The sequence below is a fragment of the Muntiacus reevesi genome, chromosome 7 (assembly GCF_963930625.1).
Source record: "Muntiacus reevesi chromosome 7, mMunRee1.1, whole genome shotgun sequence".
Lineage (NCBI taxonomy): Eukaryota > Metazoa > Chordata > Mammalia > Artiodactyla > Cervidae > Muntiacus > Muntiacus reevesi.
In genome coordinates, this window is record NC_089255.1 from 78,261,910 (window position 1) to 78,285,837 (window position 23,928).

At 49.4% G+C, this 23,928-nt stretch overlaps 1 protein-coding gene across 5 annotated transcripts in view; it reads left to right on the forward strand.

The window, feature by feature from the left end:
* The window catches only part of SUSD6 (sushi domain containing 6), a 93,570-nt gene that overhangs the window by 63,871 nt on the left and 5,771 nt on the right, over positions 1-23,928 (forward strand). For all 5 annotated transcript variants that reach the window (XM_065940868.1, XM_065940869.1, XM_065940870.1 and 2 more), the window contains 3 exons: positions 19,795-19,992; positions 20,987-21,125; positions 23,363-23,781. In XM_065940868.1, the coding sequence (XP_065796940.1) occupies positions 19,795-19,992; positions 20,987-21,125; positions 23,363-23,781 (756 nt within the window). The remainder of the gene's footprint in view (positions 1-19,794; positions 19,993-20,986; positions 21,126-23,362; positions 23,782-23,928) is intronic.

Here is a 23,928-nt window from a genome sequence, read left to right on the forward strand (position 1 = left end):
CCTTATAATCAAACCTAATGTATAAAATACAAAACATACAGACCGCCCCATTAAAAAAAAGAAGAATGCAGTTATTGCAAAAGGATTTTACCATCCTCCAAAGGAAATGGCAACCCATTCCAGTATTCTTGCCGGGAAAATTCCATGGACGGAGGAGCCCGGCAGGCTGTAGTCCATGGGGTTGCAAGGAGTCAGACACGACTTAGTGACTAAGCAACTCCTCCAAAAGAGTTACCGTAGTTGTTTTGTGTGGTGCGGCTTGTGGGATCTTAGTTCCCTGACTAGGGATCCAACCTGAACCCTGTCAGTGAAAGCACCCAGTCCTAACCACTGGACCACCAGCGAATTCCCTGTGCAGTTGATTTTAAGTAGAAGTATCCCTGGTGGGTGTGAAATACTGCATTAGCACCCAGCTTGACAGGGTCACATCTGCTGTTGAAGGAGTCCAGTAAGAGAAGGAGGAAATGGGGAGCTCCTATGGCACCTTGGCAGAATGAAATGAGGCATTAGGTAGGGCCGCCAACTCTGAGAACCGCTGCGCTCTGTGTCTGGCCGTGAGGATTTGCCTCCTTCTTCCCCCTGTGGTTTGTCTCTCCTGCTCCTGCACACAGCAGGCTTCTTTGCCAAGGATGAAGAGCCTGGATGTCAAATTCTTTCTCTCTGCCCTTGGCAAGGCAGGCTGTTACATTTGTTTTTTAAAGAAGCCTTTTTGCACTTGGGGAATTTTTTTCTTTTCTCTTATGGGAAATTGCTTCATCATTTCCCAAAAATATACCGCACCTCTTGTTTAAACAGGGTGCCCTTGGAGAGCTTTGGAGCCTGAAGCGGGATGGGGGTGTTGTGAAATCTTTTGTTTGACGCTTTGATGCGAGCTGGAATGCTGGCTGTCCGCAGGCAGAAGTCTCAGGATTTGCCAGGACTGGGTCCAGGAGTGGGGTGTTGCGGGGGAGAGACTCCTTGAGATGCAAGAACTGGGGTCTTTTAAAGCATTAAACAGTCCATGTTGTCAGAGGTATCAGCCCTTCCGGACACAGATGCCATCACGTTTTTGTCCAGCGCCTTCAGTGTGCCCAGGCTGGTGACCGTGGATTTGTTGTTATTCTGAGATGCTCACGGTGCCCTGGAGAGGCAAGACCAACTCACGCAACGGTGAATTGCAACGGTGAACAAACGGTAGTAACTGTGGGCTAAATTTCAGAGAAAGGAAATTCCTGTAGAAGAGAGCATTGAGACCAGGCCTTGCACTGTGGGAGGGGTTTAAGCTGATGGAGGGTAAGAAAGGATGTTGAGAGGGAAAGAAGGAGCTGAGAAGAGCCAGCAGCCTGATCTGAGGCCATGAACATAGGTGAGTTAAGCCCAGTGGTGGGGGTAGCCTAGCGGGACTTGACGTTGGAGAAACAGGACAGACCAAATTGTGGAGAGCCTGGCATATCCAGGAGAAACATTTAGACTTACAGAAAGAAATGGGCAGCCTTTCTCAGATTCTGAGAAGAGAGCAACAGCGTTAGGAAAAATGTGGCTTTGGGAATATTAGCTGACCCCAGAGTAAGCTAGAATATGCCTTCAGGTGGGCAGGAGGAGAACCCCAGTTCCGTCCACAGCTCTTGGGAGGAAGTCGTACTTGGGTCGTGGGAGAGAGGGATGGCCTGGTACCCGGCTTCTGTCGTGGATGAGTGTGGTCGCACAGTGCCCATGGCCTGTGGCCCCCTGCAACTCCCCTGGCAGGGCACAGCAACTCAGGCCACGAGGTTAGTGCTGGCTGGGTAGGATCAGGTGTTAGGTGCCAGCTCGAGCTAAGCTTTGACCAGGGCCCCTGTGGAGGTGCTGTGCCCATCTGGGCCCAGTGGAACCAGGCACGAGGTGCAGTGGGTTCCATGCTGCTAGTCTGGGGATGGGATTGACCAGGGATGATTGCTCAGATCCAGATGACATGGGTCACCTTGTGCCTAATCAGAAGTCAGGGTGCAGTGTGCAGAATACTTGCCCATGCTGAGTACTGTGCCCTCGACCCATGCCCTCCACCCCTTCACAATTGTAAATGAGGACTTTGGGCAGCTTTGGACTATAAATAGTACCAAAGAGGATCAGTCAGAAAGTATTCTTCTTAATAGACTACTAGTAGCTGCTGTTTATAGAAAATGAAAATAGAGAAAATAAATTATCGTTGAGGGAGATTGCGTCAGTGGGGACAAACACATCATCACAAGATCTATTGAGTTCCAATAGAAGAGGGAAGAGTAAATGATTGCCAAGGGAAGTACTGCCCAGTTTGCCTAAGTCAGGAACGTAGTGACAGTTTCCATACCAGCCGCTGGGCCTGGGCGGGGCCTGCCCCTCCCAGCTGACCCGCCCCAAGCTTCCTGGCACGGACCCAGAGCATGTATGTCCAGGGCAGGCATCAGGTTTGGAACCCTGGGAAGTGAGCGGCTTCTCTTTGGGGATCATCCCAGCCTGTCGCCAGGGCAGGATGTAGGCCAGCAGAGACTCAGCTGCCACTGGGGGTTTGGACCCTGGTGCAGGAGAGGGACAAGGCTTAGCCTGAAGCCTTGAGACTTCAGTTTTGACCTCATGTTGCTGCTTTTAAAGACCAGTTCTTCCCCCCCTCCCCGCCCTTTTTCTGTGTGTGAAAACTAAGGCCCCAGACACCCTGTTCAGATTGCTGGTGGATAAACGCTAAAACCATTCTGGAATCACTTTTTTTTTTTAAGTTGAGTAACAAGTGAAAGTGAAGTTGCTCAGTTGTGTCCAACTCTTTGGTTCAACCCCATGAACTGTAGCCTACCAGGCTCCTCTGTCCATGGGATTTTCCAGGCAATAGTACTGGAGTGGATTGCCATTTCTTGCTCCAGGGGATCTTCCAAACCCAGGGATCGAACCTGGGTCTCCCACATTGTAGACAGATGCTTTACCATCTGAGCCACCAGGGAGATCCTGAGTAACGAGAGTAGTCCGCAAAACAAGGTTTGACTTTAATTTAATGGCCCAGCCCACATTTGCAGAAGGCCCAGCTGCCTTTGGGCTTCCCAGGTGGCACTAGTGGTAAAGAACCCTCTCCTGCTAATGCAGGAGACCTAAGAGATGCGGGTTTAATCCCTGACTTGGGAAAATGCCCTGGAGGAGGGCATGGCAACCCACTCCAGTGTTCTTGCCTGGAGAATCCCATGGACAGAGGAGCCTGGTGGGCTATAGTCCATAGGGTTGCAAAGAGTCAAATATGACTGAAGCAACTTAACATCCACACACAGCTCTCTGCTCTTTATTATCTCTGTCCCTCAGAGGGGTGAGGCTGGCTGGGAAAATTGAGAGGACTGTGAGAGAAAGCAGCAGACCCACAGTTCAGAATCCGTTGCTCTGCAACTTCTCTGCCATCTTGGAGTGTATGGTTTCATTTGGTTTTGCACATGGGCTGCAAGTACAGATAGACTAGCCCCAGAGGATTGCCCACCCACTCATGTGGAGTCTATGAAGCACATGGATCTCTTTCCTGTAGGCCTAGTTACTCCCAGCAGCTGGGGTGGGGTGGGGAGGGAGAAACTATTGTTCTGCTCACATTATTCCACTGCGAGAAGCACCTGCGAAGACTGAGGATCGCTGATTGCACATGTAACAAGCCTTTTCCATCAACAAGGCAGAGAGAATCGGAAACCCAGGAAGAGTAACAGGCCTGTGGCGTGCGCCGACTAGCTTGGCTTCCCTTGGTACCATGCAAACCTCTGCGCCCTGGCTGCAGTCCTGGCTTCTTTGTGAAGTGCAGGTGTGTGTGTGTTGCTGATACCTCGTGAGGTGGTTCTGAAGCAGTGCTGAGCAGTCAGCTTTTAAATGTTCATCTTAGGAACAACCTGTACTTTGGTACATTGTAAATTGTCACCCCAGTTGCCTTTTGGGTAGTGAGTTTGGACTTTGGTGCAGCAGCTGAGGAAGAAACCTCATGGCCGGTGGGTCTGGGGTGTGGCTGCCTGCCAGCCTGCAGCACGCTCTGAGCAGCCTCGCGGACTCCATCTGTGCAGCCATGTATGTTGCAGCAGTAACTTGGATTTGGGGCCCTTTATTCTCTACGGATGAGTTGAAAATGGGAAAGTGACATTGCTGATGGTAGTTATAAGAAGGGCAGGTCTTCTAAAGCTGACAATAATTGAGAAGATTTTGAAACTCAGCATGCCAAGAGCCAGGAACCATTAGTGTCAGTTGAACGTTTGCTGACTCTTAGGTCAGCGGCCCTCCTCAGTGATGAAGAGGAAGAACACAGTTAAAGAATAGTATAAAAAAAAAAATGCCTGAGTTATGCTATCCAGGAGTATAAAAGCCAAAGCATAATTAGGCATTTTACCATCTTGTTTGACTTCCTGAGACCCCATCTCCATTATAATATATAAATCTATCATTTGACTTCGGGGGACTCTCTCTGGAGAAATGGGAAGACTGTAACCAGGTTCCCTGTGATCAAGAATTGTGCAAAAACAAAACCCTGTTTGTAAGGGTGCAAGGCCCTTCTGGGGCTGAATCTGTCCCTTGGAACACAATCCATACTGACCCACTCTCAAGGCCTTTCCCCTGGCAGTGTACGCATTTATATGCTAATTTCTGTCATCTTTTTTCTATTTAGATACTTTTAACCTATGATTTTAAGCTGTCAGATGGGCTGTATTTATTTAAAAGGCTAGGCTGCTCAAACACTGCTGGCTTTCTCTAACTGGGAAAGCCCCAGGTTTGGGGAGGTAAGAGAAAACCAAGCACCAAAAATAAACTAGAAACTAGTGCCTGGACTGTGAACTTTTTTGTATACTCCAGTCTCAGTCCTTGACTTTGTGAGTTTAAAGTTTTATTATATATGTGCTTTAAACAACTAAGTTTTTAAGTAAAAACCACTGACATCCCACACCAGGGTATCATTATAATGAAAAGAGAAAAATCTGTTTAATTATGGCAGTGTTGCAGCCTTCTCCCATGCCTGGCTGGCCAAGGCATAGAGTTGATAAGCATGCAGTGTCTTTCATACTTGCCATTACAACATGTTAATTAAGAGAATTCAGCTGTGGCACCAGCTGGGGATGTCTGGCTTTGTGGAAGATTGCAATTAGATGCTTTATTTTCTATTTTCTTTTTCCCCTTTCAACTTTGGTGGAATGCCTTTGAGTGGGGGGCTTTTAGTCTCAGCAGTATAAATACTTTAATGTGCCTAATTATGTAATCATAGACTTACACTCCTCTGTGTACACACACATCATTTTATGGATTTTCATCCCCTTTTCCAGTACATGGGGCATCTCGCCTGCTTTTTGGTTTGGTTGGTATTCTGTGCCATGGGCAGGAATAAGAGGAGGGCCAGAGACAGTTTGGGGTTTTCCTCTGATTATGATCTGTCCCTCTGCTCCCTACCCCCTCCACCCTCCTTTATCTCTCAAATAGTTAGCATCTCAATAGTTTCCTAGCAAAGTCAAGGTAATTTAAATGAAATTGGACTTTATAATACTATATCTTTCCATGAATTTGCAAGTGCAGTCTTCCAAAGTGTATAGCTTTATTTCTCTCAGTCCTCAATTCCAGGCAGGCCTAGGGCATGAGCCTGGACATGAGAGCTCAGGCACAATGGAACCCATTGATTTCTGGCATTCAGCTTGCGCGGAGAGGTCCTGTGACCCCAGCTGTTAGACTGGGATCTGGGAGCAGCTGTTTTCCGAGATTCAGTCCTCCAGGGATGGGCCATCTGCTGCCGTGTGAGAGAACCCTGGGAAAGAAATCGACCGCAGGATATCTCTGTACTCCTTTTCTCTGCTCTAGTCCCTGCAGTTTTTCCCGGACCCCCTCACCTGGGCACACTTAAAACACATGATGCATCTGCACCAGAGAACTCACATGGTTTCCTTTCGGTTCTTCTGCACCCCCAGCTCCACTGAAAACTAGTTGCCAGCATCGGCAGGGAGATTCAGATGGCTTCTTCAGCTGGATTAGAAACATAGAGCAGGCTTTCATTTTATTAGTAATAACATTTCCAGTTCCTAAAATGCAAAGGAACATTTGCATTTTAGGAACTGGAAAGATCCTTAAAATCTTGTTATAGGGAAAAAGAACCCAAGATTTTTTTCATTCTTCAGATTTGTATTTGGGGCCCTCCTTGATTTTCTAAATTTCCCTCTATCTCCTGCTACACACCAAGATTTTTTCATTCTTCAGATTTGTATTTGGGGCTTTCCTTGATTTTCTAAATTTCCAGCTATCTTCTGCTACACACACACACACACACACACCCTCACACCCTCTTCTTGCTCCTCTGCTTATGTCCTTATCTCCCCTTTGCATGTTCTTCCCCCTCCTTTATGCAAGTCACAATCCCCTAGTCATAGTCTCTCATCCCATGTCACAGTCCTATTTACCTCTAGATTTGGAGTTTTGGTATCACTTCTTTCTTCCTTTCTGATCTCTTCCCCCATTGAATTAACCCTTCTTTAGAACCTCCTAGTGTAGCCCAGATTGATTTCTCACGTGTGTCTCCTGTGGTTATTTATTAGACCATAAGCTCCCAGAGGATATCTTTGCCACCTTCCCAACCCTCCTTCCCCATTGCCTGCCACAGTGCCTTAGTGCTTAGTTAAACCTGTTGAAAGAATGGATGGACACATTCAATCCTTAGGTGAACTCTGGGAGATAAACAGAGTAGATATTACTATTATTGTAACCTACCTGGGGCTCCTCACCTGTACCCTCAAAGAGCCTGAAGTCTCCTCAGGGACAGTGAAAGTCACTCAGTTGTGTCTGCCTCTTTGTAACCCTGTGGAATGTAACCTGCCAGGCTCTTCTGTCCATGGAATTCTCCAGGCAAGAATGTTGGACTGGGCAGCCATTCCCTTCTCCAGGGGATCTTCCCAACCCAGGGGTCGAACCCAGGTTTCCCGCATTGCAGGTAGACTCTCTACCGTCCGAGTCACCATTGCTCTTGAAGTTCTAGCACCAACCTGGCACACTGGTTGGGGCTCAGAGATATGAATTTGTTATGTTGAGAAAGCATTCCTATTAGTAGAGTGAAATCCAGAGGGAATAAGAATCAAGGCTTGCAAGTGTTTTTTAACTCTCTTCTGGGTGAAAGTCATTAAGCCATTCTTTGGAAGACAAAAGATTAAAGGATATTTTCTGTTCACCTGTGTGACGTTTGAACACAGGTATCTACTGACACACAGATGATCGAGGCTGCAACAGACAGTGTCTTCTGACCAGGAGTCTTGACTGGTCAGTCACAAGTGGCCTATCAGGCGCAGGGGTCCACAGACCTGAGAGAGGCGGGGGAGGCAACAGGAGGGCGGGCCTCAGAGGGACAAATAAAAGCACAGTGGAGACTGTCCCTAAAGCTCACTAATCTGGTTTGCATTTGCTCTGTTTAATGATCAAGTGATCTTGACAGTCTGTCAGAGCCAGGCTAATAAATACTCAGGCTAAAATCAAAGGGGAAGCAGGTCCCAGACATGTGAGAAAGCGCTTGAGGGCAGGGGCCCTGCCATGGACCTCACAGCAGGTCTGATGTGAGTGAATTCACAGGAGGTGATAGGGACTCCGGCCTTCCCTGCTGCCTGGGAGGAGGAAAGGTATCTGCCAGGAGTCCTCTGGCTCCGTCTGGCCCAGAACTTTAGAAAAACCCACAAGCTAAAAGTTCAGTTCAGTTCAGTCGCTCTGTCGTGTCCAACTCTTTGCGACCCCATGGACTGCAGCACACCAGGCCTCCCTGTCCATCACCAGTTTCCAGAGCTTGCTCAAACTCATGTCCATCGAGTCAGTGGTGCCATCCAACCATCTCATCCTCTGTCGTCCCCTTCTCCTCCCACCTTCAATCTTTCCCAGCATCAGGGTCTTTTCCATTGAGTCAGTTTTTCACATCAGGTGGCCAAAGTATTGGAGTTTCAGCTTCAGCATCCATCAGTCCTTCCAATGAATATTCAAGACTGATTGCTTTTAGGACTGACTGGTAATAGAGAAGAATAAAACTCCTCTGGGGAGACTTCTCACTGCCCTTGATCAGCTGATGACAGCAGAGGGTGGGAAGTTCCCCTTCTAGGAAGTGTAGAGGAAACCAAGAAGGCCGGACAAGCTCCTTTTCCTGTGGTGGCTGTATGAACAGTGTGGTTAAACTGATGAGGCGTTTAACTAAGAGACTCTCCTTCCTCACGAGATGGAGGAAGACTCTCCAGATGAGTAGATTTTGTAACTTTTGACTCTGTCTTCCCATGGCCCATTGGTCACAGTGTTCCTCATATTTGTTGGCTCAGAGGTGATTAAGGCAACGACTCCTGGCTCTTGCCGCTTCATTGCCCATGCCACGCACCCCCGCACCACCAAAGAACCACCTTGTCTTTTCACTTTTATATCTCCTAGTCTCGTGGTAGGGTCAGGCCTGACACAAGCCCCCACGGAATGTGCAGGGCTCACGTTATGGCCGGCCTTCAACCCGTAGTCTGTTATTTACACCTTGTCTGTCACAGCAAGACCCAGTCATATCTCTTTCTTCAGAAAAGATTATTCAGTCCTTTACCCCTCAATTACTGGGTGAGTGTTTTTCCAAGAAGTGTGGCGCTTGCCAGTTGTAGGTCACCCCCATCGCTGATTTCTGCCCCCTCAGCTGATTTCTGCCACCCTCTGTGGCTGGAGTTTTCCAGCTACTCCCTTTCATTCTTTGCAGTTGTGTGGGCCTGAGTAAGCAGCAGTGGCTTATTGAGCACCCGGCATAAGCAAGGTGCTGCCTGCCTCCCTGTTCGGAGGTAGGCAGCAGAGGCAGTTTATTCTGGGCCTTGACAGAGCTGCCCTGGTGGGCCTCTGTGTTCTAGGCGGCGGGCAGGAGGGCAGCCCTCTGTCCCCACGTGGCCCCCACCCCTGCGCTGCACTTAGTGGCAGCCTTCCTGTCGTGTACCCTGTGGCAGGCGTGTGTCCCCAGCTGAAAACGCCCCATGCCCTCTGCCACCTGCAGCTCTGGGCTCCGTGCTCCTTAAATAGCGCCGTTGTTTGTAATGCTCAGACATCACTAAAGGAAACCGTCTTGCCTTTCCCCCACCTCTCTGGAAAAATGTGGCCCCACTTGAGATATGAGCTGAGTTCTCTGGGCACAGGTAAACTCACCAGTCCACATTCTTCTCCAAACAGGAATTACTGCAACTTTTCGTCAGGTGGACCCCACCCCCATGCCACACTTTTGTAGGTCTTGGGGTAACTTTTCTGGTGGCATCTGTAGTCAAGGAACTGGAGAAAGGCGCCAGAGCTTAACTCCAGACTCTACTATCCGGTGGCTTTCAACCTCAGGCCACTACTGAATTGCTCAGAGCATCACTTTCTTCATCTGAACAAATTGAGTATGACACCACTTCCCTCACAGGATGGAAGAGTTAAATAGATCGGTAACTTTAAAGTGCCTCGCATAGCGCCTGGTGATAAATGTTAATTCTCTTCATCACTTCTACCCTGTTGGACAGCAGAGATCTTTAAGTTTGTTTTAAATTTAAATTTGTGTTTCTCAAAGGCCTATTGTGTGTGCCTGACACCGGACTTGGCATCAGGGATTTCCGTCAGGTGGTAGAACTGGGAATGAAACCACAAGTCTGAGCTTTGTACCTGAGAGTCCAGCCCTGTCATAAACTCCTAGCCAGACTCGAAAGTCAGTTATCACTTGCTCATCAGTTCTCCTTCTGAGGTTGGTCAGTGCCTTAAGCACCTGACTGGGGCCTTCCTGCAGAGGACCAGCCTGCATCCTCCTAGAGGTGGGGAATTCTGAGGGTGAGAGCAGATACTTGGGCAGCTTCTTAAATGATAGGATGAAGGAGATGAGACCAGGAAGTAGGAATCGCTGATGAGAAAAAATTAACATCTGTTTTCTCTTAACCCTTTACTGCTCTCAGGGGAACGTAGTATCATTTGTTAATGCACATGGAATGGCCTGGCTCCTTAGCTCTGCTGGCATCCCACCGTCCTGGGGTGGGGGCGGTGGAAAATTGTGGGTGCTGCTCTCTGAAGTCACTACAGTGAGTGGGAGGGCTTTTGATACTGTGAGGCCCAGGCCTGGAGCAGCAGCAGGAGGATGGTCGTCCCGCCTGCTCGTCTCTTCGCAGTCGTGCAGTGTAGGGTGGGCTGAGGCTGTAACCCCAGGTGGCACCATGTCTCTAAGTCCCTGAGCGGTGAGAAAAGGGGTGAAAGGGTAACAGGCCATACGGAGGCCGTTCATCTTCCCTGGTGACTCAGAGGGTAAAGTGTCTGCCAGCAGTGCTGGAGACCGGGGTTCAATTCCCAGGTCAGGAAGATGCCCCAGAGAAGGAAATGGCAACCCACTCCAGTACTCTTGCCTGGAAGATTCCATGGACGGAGGAGCCTGGTAGGCTATAGTCCATGGGATCACAAAGAGTCAGACACGACTGAGCAGCTTCACTTCTCTGTCAGCCAAGAGCAGCTCAGGCTCTGCCGAGAACATAAGTGGGGCAGAGGGCTTGCATGTCCCTGAGCTGGAAGAGGGGCGCCGGGCAAGCCAGAGTGTTCACCCTGCTCTGCTCACTGCCTGTCCCTCTCCAGATATCCAGAAGTTTCTGAAGCAATCCTTTTTCTTTGCCAGAGTCTTTGCCTTGCCCTATTCCAAAAACCAGAGGTAAGAAATTAGCTTACATTTACACAAATGAGTTTACATTTACAAATCACATTTACAATGTGAATAATAAATGTACAGAATTTAAAGAAAGTGCCTACTATGTGCCAGGCATGATGCAAGACACTTTGAGGTACACCTTTTCATCTGTCCCCTCAAGCACTTCCTGAAGGTGAGTATTAGCTGTTAGGGAGTATTGCTCAGGCAAGGGCAGGCCCCCAAGTCAAGCCCTGATTCGCCATCAGACCACGCTGTGACCCTGCATGGCCCTGATTCTGGTGGCTGGGAGTATATTTTCACAGGGAGTGCCACTTTAGAGAACATGAGATGTACCGTGCCGAGGGAGTCTCTTTGCTAGAAACCGTGCAGCTCAGGTTAGGATGGAGCCCAGGGTCTTTTAACTGAGATCACACATCTGGCCTCAGGACTTAATGAAGCAGCACAGGTTCTTGATGTCTGATTGCAGAAAGAATTCAATAAGAGACAGAGTGATAGGTAAGAAGTAGCTTTATTTACAGAGAAACACAGTCCACAGACAAGAGTGTGGGCCATCTCAGAAAGCGAGACTCCGAAATATGGTGTGGTTATACTTTTTATGGATTGGGTAATTTCATAGGCTAATAAGCGGGAGGGTTATTCCAACTGTCTTGGGGAAGAGGGCAGGGATTTCCAGGAACTGGGCCGCCACCCACTTTCCGACTTTTTATGGTTGGCCTCAGAATGGTCCTGGCCCCAGTAGGTGTGTCGTTTAGCTACTGCATTACAATGAGTGTATAAAGAGGCTCAGAGTCTCCTGGGAGGTTCATCTTCCACCATCTTGGACCTTGTTAGTTCTAACCAGTTTTTTGTCATGTCCTACGAATTTGTCATTCTAAAAATTGTGCCCTGCCTGGCCCCTTCCCTCCTGTTTCAGCTGTTATCCGCTCCTGATTAATCTCAAATCAGAAACCATATGACCCTTTGCATTTAAAAAGACAGTGCCTTGAAATGTGGGCAAAATTTTGTAGGTGAAGTCAGTTTTTGCCAGTTTCTGTACCAAGATCTGGGAATACAAAAAGCAGAACAAATGCTTGCCCTACAGCTTGGGTATGTGAGTGGGTTAGTGGAGAGGTGGGGATGGACCGACCTGTGAGAAAATAATTACAGAGACAACAATACAGCCAGTGATTTATGGGGAGGCATGAAGATGTTTGGAGAAAACAGAGGAGGGGTAATAGAGCTGCTGTTTATTGAACGCTTGGTGTGTGACAGGCTGTTTACTGGGTCCTCGACCTGCATGATTGTGATGAATCGGCACAGCACCCATGAGGTACACACCTCTACTCTCCCCCTCTTACAGGTGAGGGAACTGAGGAATAGGCAGACCTGCCCGAGCCCACACGGTGGGGACGTGTCCTAACTCACCTGGCTGCTCACTGTAGGCCGAGGGGTAAGCTCTGCCCCGTGCCGCTTAGGTCTCTTTGGGACGGTGTCCTGGGGCAGGCGACCTGGGAACTGAGTCTTGAAAGATGGGTGGGGTTCCAGCTGACGCTGTGTACTTTCAGGTCAGGGTTTTTAGGCCAAGGAGCAGCACTTCTTCTTTCAGAATGACTTTGATGGTCGCTTTCAGATGACAAGAGGTTTCATGTTTGGGGCAAGGTGCCATAAAAGTTCTTCCTTCTTGTTGGCTCTGACCTGCCGGCTGGCATGTTCCCTCTCCTGTGAGGTTGGGGGAGTGAGGGACAGCCTCTGAAGTTGGACCTGCTTATGAGCCTGTTAGTCCCCTGGAGTGGGGCTTGGGCCGGGCCCTTCTGAGAGGGCAGCCTGAGCCATGGTGGCTTCTGCCACTGCTCACCCACCCTCGCTCTGGGGCCACACCCTGGGAAAGGCTGGAGCTCCGGCAGCTGGCCCTCCCCCGCGTGTGGGAAGTTCTCATGAGAAAAGGGATCCTGGCTGGACAATGGGCTTCCTGTCTGACCGCTGGGAAGGTTTGTCTCAGAGGAGAGGAAGGTTGCAAATGGCATGAGAAATCGTCTCTTCCCTCTCGCTGCATGCGGCCTGTTTTAGACTTGTGACTGTTCAACGAGAGGGTCAGGAAGGCAGAGAGCTGGGGAAAGCGATGGGCAGAAGTAGCCCCTTGTTCAGCCCCTCGTTCTCTCTGGAGCAACCAACCTCCTCTGGCCTGGTTCTCCGCCCCCACCGTGCGCCCGAGGTGGGACTCTGCCCTGACATGGCTGTGGGCACTTCTGCACAGACGGGATGCTTCTCCTGGAGCCTCCCACACGGTGCTCAGTTCATAACTGGAGTGGCTGTGGGACTCACAGGAGAGGAATCTCGGGTCGGTGAGGCTGGCCATCCCCCCAACTTGACACAGGTTTGCAGATGGCACACGAGACCTCAGAGGCCTTCTGGTTTAGCGCCTTCACGTATGGAAATTGAGGCCGGGAGAGACCAGTGTCCACAGGCAGCACCCAGGTGGTCTCTGTCACTGGGCTCCCCTCCCCGTGGCTCCCTTCCTAAGGTGGACTGTGAGAGGAGAAGCTGGGCGCAGAGCCCTTGTCACTGCCCAGTGCCGTGGAGTGGAAGCCAGCCTTCCTGGGTTCAGATCTTTACTCGCCGGGTGTCTGTGACCAAGTTTCTTAACCTCTCTCACTCCATTTGCTCATCTATATAATGTTATAACAATAAATTTCTTACAGGATTTTTGTGAAGTTTGAGTGTGTTAAGCCATGTAAAGTGCTTAGATCGATACTTGGCATATAGTAAGTAGGTGGTCAGTGAATAGGAGCTGTTATTACTGAGATTTCTAAGGGAGGCCTTAGAAGAAACCCCTTATATCACAGTGAGATGTGGTGACCCACCCACTACCACCACCCCCACCCCAGCCCCTTGCTTGTCTGTAATACCCAGTTCCAACTTCCTTGAGAGGCTTTCTTGAGGAAAATCACCTCTCCGTTGAACTAGCGAGCTCACACCTTTCCCAGAGCAGCGAGAAGTTCCAGAGGCCCAGGCCTAGTCCATCGGGAGATGGACTGGTACCCTCGCCTCCTCTGCAGGTCTGCCTGGGCTTTGAGGTCAAACCTGCAGCTCAGGAGCCAAATGCCTGTTGAGTCATTTAGAGATGAGCGGCTCGGAGGAAATTACTCAACTCAGCTAAGGCTCATTGTTTTTAATCGGCAAAATGGAAAAAAATATTAAACCTCATTGTTTTTAATCTGTAAAATGGAAAAAAATATAGTACTTGCTTCGTGTAAAGAGAGAGCTCAGAAGAGTGCCTGGCACAGGTAATAATGCTTTTTGCAGTAATTATTATTTTCCTAGTCTTATGTCCAAAAAGAAATTTGCACATTTGAATACCTTCCCCCCCCCCGCCATTTTTGCCTTGCCTTTTCTCTGGCTCTCTCTGTTCCTAACAAAGCCTTGAGGGCTAGAAATAGAAATTAAACCTTCGTGTATCAAGAAAGGGTTTTGAAAGCAAGCACGTAAACAGTGCTTTAAAGAACAACCTGAAGGGACTCTGAGTGCTCCATGGCGTCTTCATCTGCTGTTTACCCTCCTGTCTCACACCCAGTGGTGTGGTCTGAACCCTTCCTTCTGTTCTCAGACCCCATCATCTGTGCCATCAGTACAGTGGCCGCTAGCCTCGAGTGACTGTTGAGAACTTGAAATGTGATTTGTCTGACCTGAAATGTGCCATAAGTGTAGAAAAGAATATTATCAAATATCTCATTAATAAATTTTTATATTATGTGTTGATATCAAACGTGTATTTTGCATATATTGGTTAAGTAAAATATATCATTAAGATTATGTGACTAAGAAAATCTAAAATCACCTCTGTGGCCGCATCGTGTTTCTGGGGGACAGTACTGTGCTCGGTGTGTGCTTCCCTTCCATTCCTTCCTCCCCTTTCTGTTTTTTTGCACCTGCTGCTTTTTGCCTGGGCCCTCACCTTCCTCTGGTTGCCAGCGGTTCTCAGATGAATCCTCTGGTTGCCAGCAGTTCTCAGATGAACAGGAAAGATGTCCCTGCTCACACCCAGGGCCAATAGAAGAACTCACCTTTGAACACTTTGCTTCTTTCACTTAGATGAGAGTTAGCCATGCGTGTCTGTGTCCTGTCGACGGTAGCCTTTCTGAGGGTTTGGTCCTGTCACACTTAGCTCTGTGGCTCTGCTAGAGCATCTTATGAGGAGAGGCGCTCTGATTGTTTGATGGAGTTACAACCACCTAGGGGCACGTGTGATGCCGCCTCAGCTGTGTCCCCTGTAACCACAGCTGCTGTGTTGATGTGCTGGGTTTGGGGGAACCACTTTCTCCTCTGAATTCCCAGGAAGGTTTTCTCTGGCCATCCTTTCTTTCAGCACCTTCACTCAGCACCTAGTTCTCTGTGCCCAGTCGTGTTCTAAATGCCACTACACTGGTTTTAGTATAAAACGACATTATTTCAAACCTGCGGGTGGACACCAACAGTTTCTTAAGCCCAGGCACTTAAAGCCGCAAAGAATCGGACATGACTGAGCCGACGGCGCACACGCAGCCTGTGAGGGAGTTGGGGGGTGTTTCGTGTTTTGTTGGGGTACAGGTGCTTTACAATGTTGTGTTTCTGCTGTACAGTGAGGTGAGTCGACTATATGTATACACACATCCCGTCTTTTTTTAAATCTCCTTCCCGTTTAGGTCACCACAGAGCATTAAGTAGCGTTCCCTGGGCTATACAGCGGGTTCTCATCATCTATTTTATACATATTAATGTGTGGGAGTTCAGGGTTTTCTTGATGACTGACATCAGATGGAAATCTTTTCTGTTGACTCTTTTTAACTGCTCTAGGTATTTGTATTCTACTTCCTGGCAACACACTCCAGTATTCTTGCCTGGAGAATCCCATGAACGGAGGAGCCTGGTGGGCTACAGTCCACGGGGTCGCAAAGAGTCGGACATGACTGAGCGACTTTACTTCACTCACTTCCCTTCCTCAAGCTGATCTTCACCCTCCCTGCCCTCCACACCTCATTTTAAAAGGGGCTCAGTGTGTTAAACTGAACACTTTGACTCCAAGGCCATTCCTGGAGCTTGTTTTGATTCCTTTGTTATGGAATCTTAGAATTTGTTTTGTCTCTGATTCCTCTCTTCCGCTTAAAAGTCTGGTCCCCAGAACAGCAGAAGAAAATCACATTATCTGAGGGCTGATTGGGGGTTCTTATTGGTTTCTGCTCTTGGTTTAGGCTCAGAGGTGGGAGTACCAGCCAGATCACTCTGCCTCCCCACCTTCTGCTCCCTCCCCATCTGGTCTGGTGCCTTCTGCTTCATGACAGCTGTGCCCTGGACACTCCACAGGTCCCCTGAAGAATTACCTCGCTGCTTCCTGTGCTCATGGGAGGCCAAAAAAAAGTGGCTGTAAGAGATAATGGGAAGCAGAGAAGGAAGCTAAAGAGAGCTAATTGATTTTTTTTTTTTCTGTAAAATATCAATCTTCTGGCTTTCTCCCTCTTTTTAAAATTATGCAACTTTGCCAAATCAGATGAGTTCATTGTCTTCTTGGGGCTAAGAACAGATCTTGAAACTCCCTCTGCGGACCTGGGTTGTCAGAGAGAACAAGCCTGACGCACAGATTAAGTCAGCCTCTTGCCCAGAACAGTGGCTCCTGGAAGTCACTGAGTGATTTATTTGCTCCTCCTCATGTTCTTTCCAGTCCTTTGACGCTTAAGTATCGCTGAGGGTCCTCTCCCAACGCCTACTCCTTGCCAAGACGCTCCCACTCTGCTTTCTGATTGGGCAGGAGGGCCGTATTTTTTCCTTACGTTCTCAGCATCTTAAAACAATCCTGCCTTTTTGTGATTTTTCCTTCGGAGACCTCCTTATTTCTTCCTTTGACTTGGAGCAGTCCCTTCGTGATGCTGAGTCTGCTGTACCCTAGTTTGTTTCTTTTGTATGATCCTCATAGAACTTTTTAAGCCAGTTTATTTCCCCATGTGAGGGTTGCTCTACTGCTGACCTTCTCCAGAGGTTTTCTCCTCCTCTGTTCGTCTTACATCAAAGTCAGCTCCTCTTGTGGTTTCAGCCATTGAATATGGTATGAACACCTCCTGTTGCTGCCAAGGCCCTTCTGCAAGATGGTTTCTTCACAATATTATTGCTACTACTACTATCATCATCATTTATTTATTTGGACAAATTTTCTTATGCAGTCAAGCTAACCTAGGCTACCCGATGTTCTCTGGGCTTAATCTACACTTTGCTACTTTGGAGCATTTGATTCAAGCCACCACCTCCTTTCCTGCTGAAATCAAGCCCCATTGAAAATGCCGCTTCCTCCAGGAGCCATTCCTGGCCTTCCCCACACAAGAATGATCTCTCCTGCTCTGAACTCCCCCTGTTGCAGCGCTAATCCCTTTCTTTGACATGTATAGGGTAAAATTTGTGTGCAGTATATCTGGGGAGAAGCACTGAGTGGCTGGGACAGAGGGCTTGCTTTTCTGTGCTCACCCTCTTACTTTTTTTCCCAGGTATATATTTCCTATGATTATTTTTTCCTATTATTATTTTTTTCCCCACCCAAAGGTATTATTTACATAACAAAGACCCAGTCTGTTAAACTTGAGAAGAAAATATTGGAGAGTACGTTTAGAAAAGTGTCCTAAACATACTCTCCAAAATGTGTCACGACATAAAACTCAGAAGCCATGAAGAAAAAAGCTTTTAAAATACACGTGTGGACTTATTTGTCATACCCCTGTTTGGCTACAAGTAACCGAAGTGCTTGGGCTTCCCTGACGGCTCAGTGGCAAAGAATCTGCCTGCAATGCAGGAGATGCAGGTTTGATCCCTGGGTTAGGAAGATCCCCTGGAGGCGGGCATGGCAACCCACTCCACTGTTCTTTCCTGGAGAATCCCATGGACAGAGGAGCCAGGTGGGCTACAGTCCATAGGGTCGCCAGGAGTCAGATACGACTGAGCAGCTGAGCACACATGCACCTGAAGTGCTTATTATCTTTTCATTCCTTTTCAGAGCATAGCACAGTGATCCCTACCCAGTCATCAGTAAATATTAGGTGAATTGAAATGAATTGTAAGTAGCGTCTTTGTAGACCTCACTTTTTGTACTGATATAATGAGTGCCAGGTGATGTCCAGGGCCCTCTCAGGGATTCCAGGATGTGGGCTTTATGGGCAGAAGTACCCAGCAGAGCCGGAATGACTTGAGAATCAGCAGCCCTTCCCCTGGGACTGTCCTCCCCCGCACGCTGGACCTGTGTGAGTCCTGCTTGCTTTTGGGAGCTGCTGTGGGATGCTCAGCATTAATTACACTGAGGAAATGAACCGATTAGACACAATCTGGAGAGAGCCAGGCGATCTCTGGCAGGCTTGTTGCCCTGAACGAAAGAGGGAGTGTGTACAAGGTAAAGCAGATTGCTGAGCTTCCTCTGGAAATCCAGCGGGCCAGCTCTCTGAACGGCTTGGCCAGAGTTTAGAGAGGCACCAGGAGAGGGGTGATGCCTGTGTCTGCCTCCTGTTCTAGACTTTGGGCGAGGTGGGTGACGTGGGAAGAGTCTAGAGATGACGGTGTGTCCTTAGAGGGCGCTGAGTGGGCTTATTTGGGCTCTCCTACTAGTTTCAGAGAGGACGTTCAGACTTCTCTGATACCTGTGGACCTACCTCATTATTTTAATAGGTTAAGTAATGGAGTCTTTTCTCCAAATCTCAGTGATAAGTGGCCTGAGGGCAGGGAACCATCATCTCTTTTTTTACTTCATATCCCCCCCCTCTCCTGACTGGCAGTCATCTTACATAAGAGCAGTTAACAGGCTGAAGGAAAGTGGTATTTGGTTGAGAGAGTGGTGGGCAGTCCCATGAAGGGAAAGTACCTTATCTCAGACAGTCAGAAACTCTGGGTCTATTAGAGGAAGTGAAAACCAGAAACCCAGCAGGTTTTATTTTCATATTGACATCCTTGTGATATCTTGATGGGGACAGGGTGTTTGTCAGCAAAATCTAAAGTCCTTTGGAGACTTTCATCTTTCCTGTGTTAGTAAGGCTTGGGCTAAGCTGAATTTTATGAGTGCCTGGCCACCTGCCAGCGTATCTTCTTCCAAACAATGATCCCTGAGTGCCCCTGTTGTCCCCTTCCCATTTTTTCGAGGCACACCCCTCAATCTATTGCCTGGGGACTTCGGTTCTGCAGTGCCCATCCAGGCGCTTCACGTCCTCCCCAGGCTTTGGAATCGGAGGCCACCTTCTCCCTGGGCCGCTCCAGGGAGCTTGTCACCACAGCTTGTCTCCATCCGAGTTCCCCCCGCACTTAGGTACCGTTTGCCATCTCCCTTGTTCAGAGGGGAGGTAGCCTTGACATACACAGTCCTTAAAGGCCCACTCACTCCTGGGGTGGAAGCAGTGTCTGCTGGTGGGAAGAGCACAGGTTTGAATCAGGAGACCCGGCTGTGTTTTCCGGTCTGCCCTTGACTCTCTCTGCCTCACACTTGGCTCAGTCATTTAACTTTTGTGGACCAGTGTCCTCATCGTCAAAGGGGAGGCATGATGACTACGTCACAGAGTTGTCAGAACAAATAAATAAGATAGGAGATGAATGAAGGTGCTTTTAAAACTGAGCAGACCTACCTCAATGAAAAATACAGGCTTTACTGTGGGATGGAGTCGAGTGATGCCAGCGACCATGCAGGTCAGGGAATGCGTGGTGCGGGGGGATTGGGAAGCCTCCCAGGAAACACATCAGAAATCCCCTCTGGAGCCAAGAAGGCACGTTTTATCACACAAAGGAGTCCTTTCTGATCCTGATCTGGAAACAAGGCTAACATTTCCGCCGTGAAGGTTACTGGTGTTTTACCACCTGTCACTTGGTTTTGTTGTGTTCCAGTAGGTTTTATTAAAACCATATTGCACACGAGGTCTCTGTGAATCTGGCTTGGTCAGAGTCTACTGTTGAGTGAAGGATGCGGTTCTCTGCAGGCAGTGGGGGGGGGGGGGGGGCGAGGGGACGTGGTGTTGGCAGCCCGGCTTCCCATGTTGCCAGGGCACCTCCCTCTGTCTTTGGCAACCTGAGCTTCCAGCGTTGGGCAGCAGCCTTTCCAAGGGACTGGCACTCTGCTCCTGGGGGGTTTCCTGCCGAGGCCTTCAGCACTGCCCCTCTCTGTGTTGCTGACAGTGCTCCCGCTGGAAAACCTCACCACGGTACCTCCTCTCTCTCCATCTCTGCAGTGTGTTCCCTGCCACCGGAGCCAGAGAATGGTGGCTACATCTGCCACCCCCGGCCCTGCAGAGACCCCCTGAACTCTGGCAGCGTCATTGAGTACCTGTGTGCCGAAGGCTACATGTTGAAGGGTGACTACAAATACCTGACGTGTAAGAATGGCGAGTGGAAACCAGCCATGGAGATCAGCTGCCGTCTCAACGAGGGTCAGTTTGGCAGGCGAGAGTGGGGTACTTGCTGCTGGGCTCCTTCTTCCCCTCCAGCTCCCAGGAAGTGGCGTGCACTTGCTCCAGAGGGCCCTGTGCTGTGGGGGGCAGCGTGGGCCCTCTGACACCCGGCAGCCTCCCTTCCTTTGGGGTTTCACCTCTTGTTTAGACATTTGGACTGCTGGTGTGTCCCGTGGCGTTTCAGCCGAGCCACTGAGGCATCTGCTGTGCTGTGCAAAGTCCCTTTGATGCCATAGCCCAGTGCTGGTGACCTCTGACCGTGTTCTGCTAACACACGGGCACAATGCGAGCACCTTCTGTAGTGTCTCTGGTATATTATTTTTCCCTGAATGGAAGGGCACTGTTTTGTTACGGAGCCGCGGTCCAGCTGGACAGAAGCACGCTCCCCCTCGGCCTCCTTCTGTCATACATGATATGAGGTCTAGCCTCCTGGGGAAAGTGTGTGTCATGCAGCCGTCTCTGGGCTTTTCACTCCAGTTTCAGGACCATGACACCCCAGAGAAGGGTGAGGACCAGCTTTAGATATACAGCTAAAGATGCAGGACCTTAGAACAGAGGGTTATTACAGCCCTGTTTTTATAAAATTTCCTGCCACATGGGTGGAACTTTAGATGGTGGAAAGATGTGTGCATTTAAATGGTTCATGTCTTTCAACCTGCTGTTGAGGACAGGATCAGCTGGGGTTTATAAAGGTAAGATCTCTAGGGGTAAGTGAATTTAGGTGTTAGATGGTCCTCAGCGGTCCAAGGTGAAGGGAACTTTAGTTTCAGGAACACAATAGGGAAATGTCCGTTTTCCTTGACATAAAAACCACTCTGCACCGTTGCTCCAAAGGCGACCCTGGCCATACCTAGCATGTCTCATGTCACATGCTAGCGTGACACCAAGCAGGGGGCCTTTGAAGGTCAGCCATGGGGCTCACATTCCTTGTATCTGGGTACAAAACACTGCTGATGATGGCTTGTTTCCGTAGACAAAGACACCCACACGTCGCTCGGGGTCCCCACGTTGTCCATCGTGGCTTCCACTGCCAGCTCCGTGGCACTCATTCTCCTGCTCGTGGTGCTGTTTGTGCTGCTGCAGCCAAAGCTGAAGTCTTTCCATCACAGCCGGTGAGCCCAGTGGCGGGGGCAGTAGGCGTCACTGGGGGGGCCGGCCCTGGACTAGCAGAGGGGTGCTGATGGGCCTGCTGGCCTCTGCTGGTCTGTGTGTGCCCAGGGAAAGGGGAGGGCCCTGCGTGTGTTAAACTTCCAGGTGTACCAGGGAATGTGCTTTTGCTTTGCATTCATCATCATAATCCTCACAGGATCATTGCAGATTAGGAAACTGAGGCTCAGAGAGGTCAAGTCAGAGAGGGTCATCCCTCAAGGTCAGCCCCCCCAACCCCGGCCTCTGGGCCACAGACCAGTAGCTTCTGTCAGGTCAGTGGCAGTGTTAGATTAGAGATAAGGTGCACAGTAAAAGTAATGCACTTGAATCTTCCCCAAACCACCCCCTGACACACTCCTGTCTGTGGAAAATTATCTTCTGCGACATCAGTTTCTGGTGCCAAAAAGGTTGGGTACCGCTGCTCTAGGTGAGATTTAAACCCCAGTCTGTCCCACTCCAGTGCTGTGTTACTTCCGCTCTGTCAGTGGTTCTCACATGTGGTCCCCGCAGCAGCAGCACCACCACCTGGGAACCTGTTAGGAATGCGCATTCTCAGGCCCCACCCAGCCTGACCGAATGAGAGGCTCTGCCTTTCATCAGCACCCCGGAGGATTCTGAGGCAGGCTCATGTGTGCAAGCCGCTGCCCCGTCTCCCGAGTCCCCACTCCTGGGTGCACAGAGAGGCCCCAGTGGGGAACTAAAAGCAAGCGCCAGCACCTGGGCCTCAATCCCCAGATTGATTTGGTTTGGGGCGGGAGCCTGTGTATAAAAGTGATACAGAAAAAAGGCATTTGCACGGCTAAATCTCCCAAACATGATGTTGAGTAAAATACAAAACCAGACACACCTATTCACACACAAACACACACGTTTATTATCTATCTCATTCATAAAGGTCACAGAATTTCAAAACTAAACGATGTTGGAGAATTCATGCTTAGGCATTAAAGTTACTAAAATAAAAGTCAGAGGAATGATTTTAATGTAAGTTAGGATAGTGGTTACTTTTGGTGGTGAGGTGATAGGAATGGTCATGGGGTGCTGGGGCTTGGGTGCTGGCAGGGTTCTATTTCTTGACCCAGATAGAGGTTACGCACTAGCATTATTGTTGTTTAGTTGCTCAGTCATTACTGACTCTTTGAAACCCCCTGGACCACCAGGCTCCTCTCTCCGTGGGATTTTCCAGGCAAGATTTTTGGAGTGATTTACCATTTCCTTCTCCAGGGGATCTTCCTGACCTAGGGATCGAATCCGCTTCTCTGTATCTCCAACATCGCAAGCAGATTCTTTACTGCTGAGCCACTAGGGAAGCCCATACACTAGTATTACCTTTGGAATACATCAGCTATACGTTTTTCTGTGTTTGTCAGACATTTGTGTTATAATCCACAGGCTTTTTTTTAAGTTTACAAAATTTAAAAAATAAAAGGCAAGTAAAGTGCCTTGAGTCAAAAGAACAGAATTCTTCCTTCAGTTTTTGAGTCCAGTGTCCCATTTCAAGATCACGGTGTTTCTTTTCCTTCTCCTCTTTTTCAAAGGAGCTCTACGGAGATGTAATTTGCTTCCCTGGTGGCTCAGCAGTGAAGAATCCGCCTGCCAATGCAGGAGACGCGGATTCATTCCCTGGGTTAAGATCCTGGAGGAGGAAATGGCAGCCCACTCCAGTATTCTTGCCTGGGAAATCCCATGGACAGAGGAGACTGGAGGGCTCCAGTCCATGGGGTGGCAGGAGGGTCGGACACGACTTAGCAACTAAACAGCAACGAATTTACATGCCATGCAGTGTGCCCGCTGGAAGTGTACAGGCGGGGCATGTTCACAAGGACGTGCAGCCACCGTGCTCCCGCTTGCTGACTTAGCTGTGCTGCACCAGTGGCTATGTTTCTGAGTCTCGAGCTTCCTAGTTTTTACACAGGACCAGAGGGCCAGGTACCTGTGTACCTAGAGGTTAGTAACATAGTCTCTGGAAGCAGGTGGAATGGATGCACATCCTAGCTTCCTCCCTTACCAGCTATGTGCCTGGGCAGGTTACTTAACTCCTTGGAGCCTCATCCGCATTCTTAGTGAAGGACTCAGGAGAGGATGCCAGGGGATGAATTGTATAAAGCCCTTAGTGCCGTACCTTGGTGTTGTTGGTATCGTGATACCCACTTGTGTGTGTATTCTGATTCTTCCTTTGTCCTTTCCTTCTGCGGTGCAGGCGTGACCAGGGAGTGTCCGGAGACCAGGTCTCCATCATGGTGGACGGAGTCCAGGTTGCGCTCCCGTCATATGAGGAGGCTGTATACGGCAGTTCCGGTCACTGCGTGCCGCCCGCGGACCCCAGAGTGCAGATTGTGCTGTCAGAAGGGTCTGGGCCCAGTGGGAGAAGCGGGCCGAGGGAGCCGCACCTGCAGGACCAGGGGGCCTGTTCTTCTGCAGGCAGCGAGGAAGAGGCCCCTGGCCAGTCTGGACTGTGTGAAGCCTGGGGCTCTCGGGGCTCAGAGACTGTGATGGTGCACCAGGCAACCACCTCTTCCTGGGTGGCCGGCTCAGGGAACAGCCGAGCAGCACACAAAGAAGCCCCAGATTCGGAGAACAGTGACATCCAAAGCCTCACGTCAGAGGACTACACAGATGGTAGGTGGGCTGTGCTGACCCTCAGTTATTATCTGCCCGGGGCCTTTGCTGTGAGTGAGGAAAGTGTGTGAGCCTTCCTGATAATTGGTGTGCTTGGGGGCAAAGAAAGATAATACCTAGGGGATTATCTTACAAAATAGGATTTTA